Source organism: Beta vulgaris, chromosome 2, assembly GCF_026745355.1.
Source record: "Beta vulgaris subsp. vulgaris cultivar EL10 chromosome 2, EL10.2, whole genome shotgun sequence".
Classification (NCBI taxonomy): domain Eukaryota; kingdom Viridiplantae; phylum Streptophyta; class Magnoliopsida; order Caryophyllales; family Amaranthaceae; genus Beta; species Beta vulgaris.
In genome coordinates, this window is record NC_079203.1 from 1186114 (window position 1) to 1193936 (window position 7823).

Here is a 7823-nt window from a genome sequence, read left to right on the forward strand (position 1 = left end):
GAACCCCTTCTAATCGAGCCCACAATTCAGATTTTTTGCGAAAAATATTGTAGAATTCATCTTTATTCCACTGTTGAATTTTTTGAGCAAAAGCCTTCAAGAATGGAACAATTGGCGCTGACTCTACCCAATTCTTAGCCACAAATTCATTGAACTTCTCATGGCGCATCCACGTTGCTTGGAATCTAAAAGGCTTTAGGGATGACGGGATCGGTGCAAAACCAGTATTACTTATAATAATTGGGCAATGATCCGAACTGGCCTTAGGGAGATTTCGCACCCCTCCTTCTGTAAACCTCATCCTCCAATTCTCGTTCACTAGGCCCCTATCCAGCCTTGCTGATTTGAAGGTGTCTATACTATTTCCCCGAAACCACGTATGAGCTGGCCCTGAGCATCCAAGGTCAATCAACTCATTTTTCTCGACCCAATTAGCAAAATTTCGACACCGTCTCTGCATTTCCGAATTACCCACTCCATTACGTTCACTCATAGCAATCGTATCATTGAAGTCCCCCGCCAGAAGCCAAGGACCATTGTAATTCCGTTTAACATTGTCCAACTCTCTCCATAACTCTCTACGAAGACTACTATCAGGGCTTGCGTAAACCGCAGAGAATAACCAAGGATCTTCCCCCACTTTTTTGATTTCGACTGTTAAGTGCTGAGAATGCGACCCATAGGTTACTACTGAAATTTCTTCAGCCTTCCAAAACATCCAAATTCCTCCCGAGAAACCATGAGCCTCCACACGCATCTTTCCCGAGAAACCAATTCTATCGCAAACTTTATCAGCTTGCTCTCCACTTAAATGAGTTTCGACAAGAACCACCATAGTAGGGCGGTTAATACGAATGATTTCTTTCACAGTAGGAATCTTATTTCCTACACCTTGCACATTCCACACTAATATTTTTATCGACATATTAAAACTAGGAAAAATTGGGTACCTTTCATATTCCAAGGATGGAATTCTAGGCAATGTTTCCATAAACATCTCCCTCAACGCCCTCATTGGGCCATCCGTTATGAATGGAAGCCCCAGATTGATCATCAGGAAGGGCACACTGTTCTCTGGTGACGTGAAGGAGTTGATCTCCATTCGCACTCGATTGGCCGTCGGATGAGCCGCAATCAATGACGGGCCGTCCATCTGTTGCTCCACAAACAGCTCTATCGCTGGTGGAATGTGGGACACCAATGTAATCGGAGTCCTTGCCCTGCTGACTTCCTCCATTGGCAGTAACACTCAAAGGAAGTCTCCCACTATCACTCACAATTCTTTTCGAAAGATTGAAGTTTGAGGGTTTATTCTCCTTTCCAACTCCTCTATGAGTAGCAGTCTTTCGCCCAGTCCCTTTCTTAAATTTCGGGCCGCGAATAGCTTGGGCTTTGGATGATAATTCCTTAGGGTTTTTTATTGTATGGCGTATCTCAGATTTTTCCGAAATTTTATCTTTAGAAACAATTGATATTTTTTCTAAAGATATATTTCGAGATTCCTCTTCCACAGATTTTAGCAAATCTATGTGACTGACAATAGGAGATACAGCTGCCAAAAACGTAGTCCCTTCCCTATTAGGATTCATCGCCTCATTTGTTTCCATACCACACTCCGAGTTAACTTTTTTTGCCATAGTACCTTGACTTAATCCTATCGAAGCCTCCTTTTCAGAATTGCCTACTTCTGGACCTTCGCCTACTAGCTTGTCTCCACCATTACAAACAATGTCTTCCATCTCTAATATCTCAAATCTAGATCCACTTGTTTTCTCCACTTGGTTACCCATATTGCCAATGTTCGCCTTGGTATTAAGACTTTTTTGCATCTTCTCACCATATTTTTCACTGGGGATGTCAGTAGAATCCTTCGAAATTTTAAGACCTTCCATCAATTTATTTGCGGTCACCAAGTGTTTAGGATTACTCTTTCTACTTACTTTGGACACTAACATCCATTCCCCATACTTATTATTGACTTCAGGTCTTACCACTGGAGCCCTTTCACAATTACTTCCGTTCTCCATATTATTCAGAGCTACATGCTGGGGGTCCTTATTGGATTCAGGAGCCTTAAAAGATTCACACTTATCTTCTTTATGTCCCAAATGACCACACTTGAAACAAATCAATTTCAGTCCTTCATACTGAATCTTCCATACTCGCCCATTGAGTCTGAATTTCGATAGCAAAGGTTTAGCCAGATCCACTTCAATACAGAACCTAACATATTGGCCACGATCCATAGACTCTGTATTCCTATCAATCTTAATAACTTTCCCAATTTTGCTTCCAATCTTATGCAGGATAAGTTCATCAAAATATTCCACAGACAAGTTAGGAATCCTTACCCATGCAGTTAAGTGGCGCATTGGTGCCTCATCAGCAATAAAATTAGGGATCCATTTCCTAATCGTCAAGTAACTATCTCCAATCATCCACGGACCTTGAGTCATAACGAATTCATAGTCTTCCAAGCTTGTGAAACGCACTACATAAAATGCATGGCCAACATCAGTTAACGCAATGTTACCTTTTAATTGCCATTTAAATCGCAGACGGCGCATTAACACTTCATAGCCCATCTTCTTATCAAACAATTTAATGATGATAGAATTCTTCCACGGACTCCGAATGCGCCTTTTGTCAGCCTTGGAAAGGACAATATTAGGGCAGTTTTCATCATCTCTCTCAGACTCGGATTCAATCTCGTCATCAGATATGACATCTTCTTCCACGGCGCCGCTCTCAAATAAAGGGTTCACAGCCCTTCCAAATGATTGCGTCATCTGGCTATATGACTTACTTCTCACAGGTTCAAAATCCTGAGGGGCTTCCAATTCCATCGTATGATTGGTCTCATCTAATTGTCGCTTGAATTTCTTATTGGATCTCTGTAGGAGATCATTTTCTTCGCTTGATAGGGCCAGCACCCTATCGCTTTCGCTTGAGAGGTTTTCGCTCATTGAGAGGTTTTCGCTCATTGTGACACATACATTAACTTATAGAAATATGTAGTTTCTAGCACGATATAGTAAGTGTCGGAATAATACAATGGATTATTCAGAATTGATGTTGTTTCTACATGATATAGTATGCTTCTAAATGAAATATAGTGAGTTTTTGAATTGATATAATGAGTTCCAGAATATATTGGATTTTTTTGGAAATGATGTAGTTTATGCATGATATAGTATGTTCCTGAATGATATATATAGTAAGTTTTCACATGATATTAATGGTTTCTTCTTGATATAGTGAGTTTCTGAATAATATAATGGATTGTTTAAAAATGATACGTTTTTATGACTTGGTGCACAACAATGTTAACGTGAACCGGGTGCACACAAGTCATATTAGGAGAAAGAATTTCCCAGTCAAAAAAAGGAAGGAAATAATCGATTGCCATGAAGGGAATCGAACCAAAGAACTAAAACATAAACCTTCACTCCTACAGAAGAAGCTACCATCTTCACCATGCAAAGATAATCTCCAGACTCCAGATTTATGGGAGCTGGGTGATGAGCACCCTACAACCCGTTTTAACAGAGTAGCAGAAACCAAAGATTTAGAATTATCATTCAATACTGCAAAGAAATTATACAAGGTAACATTTGCACAAACTTTCGAATAAGTTGAATATGAAAAGGGAACAAGTACCCACACACACTCTCTTTTGGAGTATGATTATTTGAGTACGCTAAAAACCAACTTTTAGTAAGAAAATTAGACAATAACTCGAAAGGAACTAAGCAGTCCCAAATATCCTCTTTAGCCTCATTACTTCTTCATTACTTAGAAGAGTGATTTGCTCAACAATATCAGCAGGTAAATTTCCAGCAAATAACGTGGTAGTGCGTTGTATCGCTGGGTTTGCGCCATTCAAGCTAACAAATGCAGTAGCTGGAGTTGTACCAACATTAACTTGAAAATGAAGCATGGCTTGTGGAAAGATCATAACGTCTCCAACCTCAAGTCTTCTATAATATGCAGTGTTGGTTGTGTCAATGAATCCTGCAATTATAGACCCTGTTGCTAAGATAATAACTTCTGATGTTCTGTGTGAGTGGATTGGTATCACTCCACCTACACCAAAGTCTAGTCTTGCCATAGAAATACCAAGACCATTCAATGCTGGGAATGCATCGACAAATGCAAGAGTCACATTATTTCTAAATAAGTTTGAGGTGGTCGTTCTTTCACCACGAAAACCAGTGTAAACGAAATCATCTGTTGTGATATTAGCAGGATCCTTGCAAGCGTACCCTTGTGGTCCCCTTGGGAGATTCAAGTCTCCTACACAAAAATCAAATTCAATAGCATGAGAAAGAGAAACCAAGAGAGAAAAAGTGAAGAAAATGGTAAGGTTATTCATTTTGGAAGTAGTTGGAGAGAGTAGGTGTAATATTTTTGCAAGCTAAGGGAAACTTTGTTTTAGTTTACTTAGCTTGATGTGGGTTTTTAGTTAGGTTGCATCTAATAGCCATGATTGGCACCCTATATATATAGACGAGTCGAGTAATGTAGGTTATAAAACTGTCTAATTCAAACAACTTGTCCAATTGTTCTCGCACTTAAAAAACCTTATTCAAATTGAAATGCAAGGAATTTTGTTTGATATATATGGTCCGCAAGCTATGTAATTATGCAATTGAAAAGCCAATTTTTACAGTTGACATGGAAAAGTCACATATGATTTTCCTGATTTTATAAGGACTTTGGGTCATTATTAATACATGATTGGAGTGGGGTATTATTAATTCCTCCCTTTCTAAATACATGCAATAATTCTTACCTATACACTATCAATGCACTACTTTGTTCCTAAAATCTTTAATTATGTATTAAAAAAATTATAAAAAATTTATATTATTAAAGTATATATGCATAATGACAAATCACGCTCATTAAGCCACACTAGTTTTTCTTATACATTTGTAAGAGAATACGAGATAAGATTGGTAGATAAATATATATATAGTGGTTACTATGCAAATATTGCAACTATAAGATTATTATTCAATAATCTCTTTTATATAAATCAAACTCTTCCACTTTATTATATTCAACTATTCAAAGTGATACACAAATTTTTCCACTTTATTTGAGTAGAAGCTTTCTTCTGCTCTATATTTCCTTCTCTCAATATTATATTTGAATGATGAACGAATAACGAAAAAACCAACGAAACATTGATTTAATAAAAACATATTAAAAAATAAAATTAATTATAAACATTTGTTCGAATTAATTTTTTTGTAACACTGATGAATAACTAATTGAGAAAAAATATTGATATGACACGCACACATAGCATGCAAAAAGAAAATACTAGTATTACATATTCTAACACACCCCCTCAGGCAAAGTGGGAGGTTTCCAAGCACTTAGATTCTCACAAAAATCTTCAAGAAGGACCAAAGGAAGACCTTTTGTGAAGATATATGCAAATATGGCAACGCGATGGAACATGTAAAACACGGACTTGTTCACAAGCAACCTTTTCGCAAACAAAATGGATATCCATCTCAATATATGTTTATTGTGCTGATGGTTAACATGATTAACACTAACATTAACATAATACACTAATATGAAGCTCAAGAAGGAGGTTATGTAACGAACAAGACTCAGATACAACATTAGCGACCCTACAATAATCTTTGCACACTTCATCTGTCTATAGGGCACCATTATTATCTTGTGTTGTTAGATGATTACTCAATTTTTTTTGTCGACTTTTCCTCTATCTAAAAACCTCAAGTTTATTCCACATTTCATTCTTTTCGAGCTTATATCCGCACACAATTTGAATGTGATGTTAAGAATCTCCCTTGTGATATTGAGAAGCAAGCCCTTAAGAGATTTTTGTTCCATACATGGGTTGGCTTTTCGCTTTTTTTTTGTTCTTATACCTCTTCACAAATTGGGAAAGCTGAACGAAAAATATGAACCATCAACAATATTGTTCAGACCCTCCTTGCTCATGCAATCATGCTTCTCTACCTCCTCATTTAAGCATCATGCATCATGCATTACAAATAAAATACATTCTAATTACAAGAATAAAGAATATTCTAAGCATATACGTATTCTAACAAGAAATATCTACAATGTCGTATACTCGTATTCCAAATAACTACCCATAAAAGCCATATACACAAGAGACAATAAGACACAACTATTATATAGAAAACAATGACCAAGAAGGCTCAAAGCAAAGAGAAACATTAACAATTACACTTAATCACCCAATGTCCTTAGAATATCGGAGTTCCAGAACTCCATCTTTGAATTATCCATGTCAACTGCAATAATTGTCGGTTCTATTGCTTAAGTTCCGCATGCAGTTTGCTGACCAGTGATCATATAATTATGAGTCATCATAAACATTTAATCTATACAAATATATTAAAAAGCTTGTGAAAGAAAGTCTTTGCATTACGTGGCATTCTACTTAAATTTCTAATGCAAATGTTTTATGTCTATGTGTACTATTCACTTTACAAAAAAGTCTAAGTGCAAGATATCGAACATGTGACCTTTAAAATGAAAAGTAAGAGGTTAACCATCAATACACTGTGATTTTGTTGTCTAATGTTGAAAATAAAATATGATAAAGTCTTGTAATAATTATAGTTAACTAAAAAAACCTAAACAAGTATATACATCTCTAACACTTTTATTACGTAACTTACCAGATAATATTGATGTTATATTCTCTTACCACAATTCCTTTTAAGGTGTTGTTTTCAAATTCAAACCTTTCAACTTTTTGTTACTTATCACGTCGTGACGTGATTTTTCAATTTCTTAATGGACAAAAAATATGAAAAGTGGCAAAATCAATTATGAAATTTAAAAATAATAACATATTTGTTTATTGTAACTGACCTGAGGCATCATCCCGGACAAAAAAAAAACTAGTTAACAATCTAACAGTGGGTATTTTATTAGGGGTAGTGGTGTTTTTTAGTGTAAGGGAAGTTGGTGGCAGCACACATTTCATGCTCTTATTTGTCCAAATAATATTACTTTTGCAATTTTAAACTTGTATATCTCAAAAATTATATTTAAAAAAAATACCAATGTTCATATATTTTTACTCTCTATAAATAAATATCCATTTTGATATAATTTCATCATATTTTTATTTTACCCTTCTCTAACTATTATTTAGATATGTAAAAAAAATACAAACACTATTTGTATAAAACACTATTAGTACATTATTAATAATCAATCGTAATAATTTTTACTAATATATAATAAAAGATATTTAAGTTCAAAGATGTGCATTGGAGATTTACACATGAAAATGAGAAAGAAAAAAAACAGAGAGAGTAATACTTAGTCAAAAAAGGGTAATGAAAAAATAATTAGCTCTTAATAGTGAAATATGTAGGAACGGAAACTGGTAACAATTATATCTAACTTATTTGATAACCATGGCGTGAGAAGATCACTGCCCTAAAGTTGAATTTACCCCGTAACAACACACAGACTCTTAGCAACCAACCTCCAGGGATACGGTTTCTGTGTTTCCAGTGTTGATGGAAAAACAGATTGAGAACACTCTTGAATATTTTCCAGAATATTAGAGAACAAAGCAGAGAAGAAGAAAGTGTTTCGTATTAATCTGTGTCAAGTGAAACAATAAACCTCGATATTTATAGAGAGAAGAAACCAGAAGGAGGTTGAAACGTGGGTAAAAACGATCACTTAGTGGGAAGAATAATGGCGGCAGTTATGGCACGAAATAAGGGAAAACAGACACATTAATGGAGAAATTAAGGGGAAAATGGTAACTTAATACTGGATTA

At 35.6% G+C, this 7823-nt stretch overlaps 1 protein-coding gene across 1 annotated transcript; it reads right to left on the reverse strand.

Moving 5' to 3' along the window:
- Positions 1-3593: 3593 nt before the first annotated feature.
- On the reverse strand, positions 3594-4462 carry LOC104887798 (auxin-binding protein ABP19a-like). Its single transcript, XM_048639829.2, has one exon. It carries the CDS (start codon positions 4373-4375, stop codon positions 3749-3751), a length of 627 nt encoding a protein of 208 aa, XP_048495786.1. The 5' UTR covers positions 4376-4462; the 3' UTR covers positions 3594-3748.
- Between the last annotated feature and the right edge of the window lie 3361 nt (positions 4463-7823).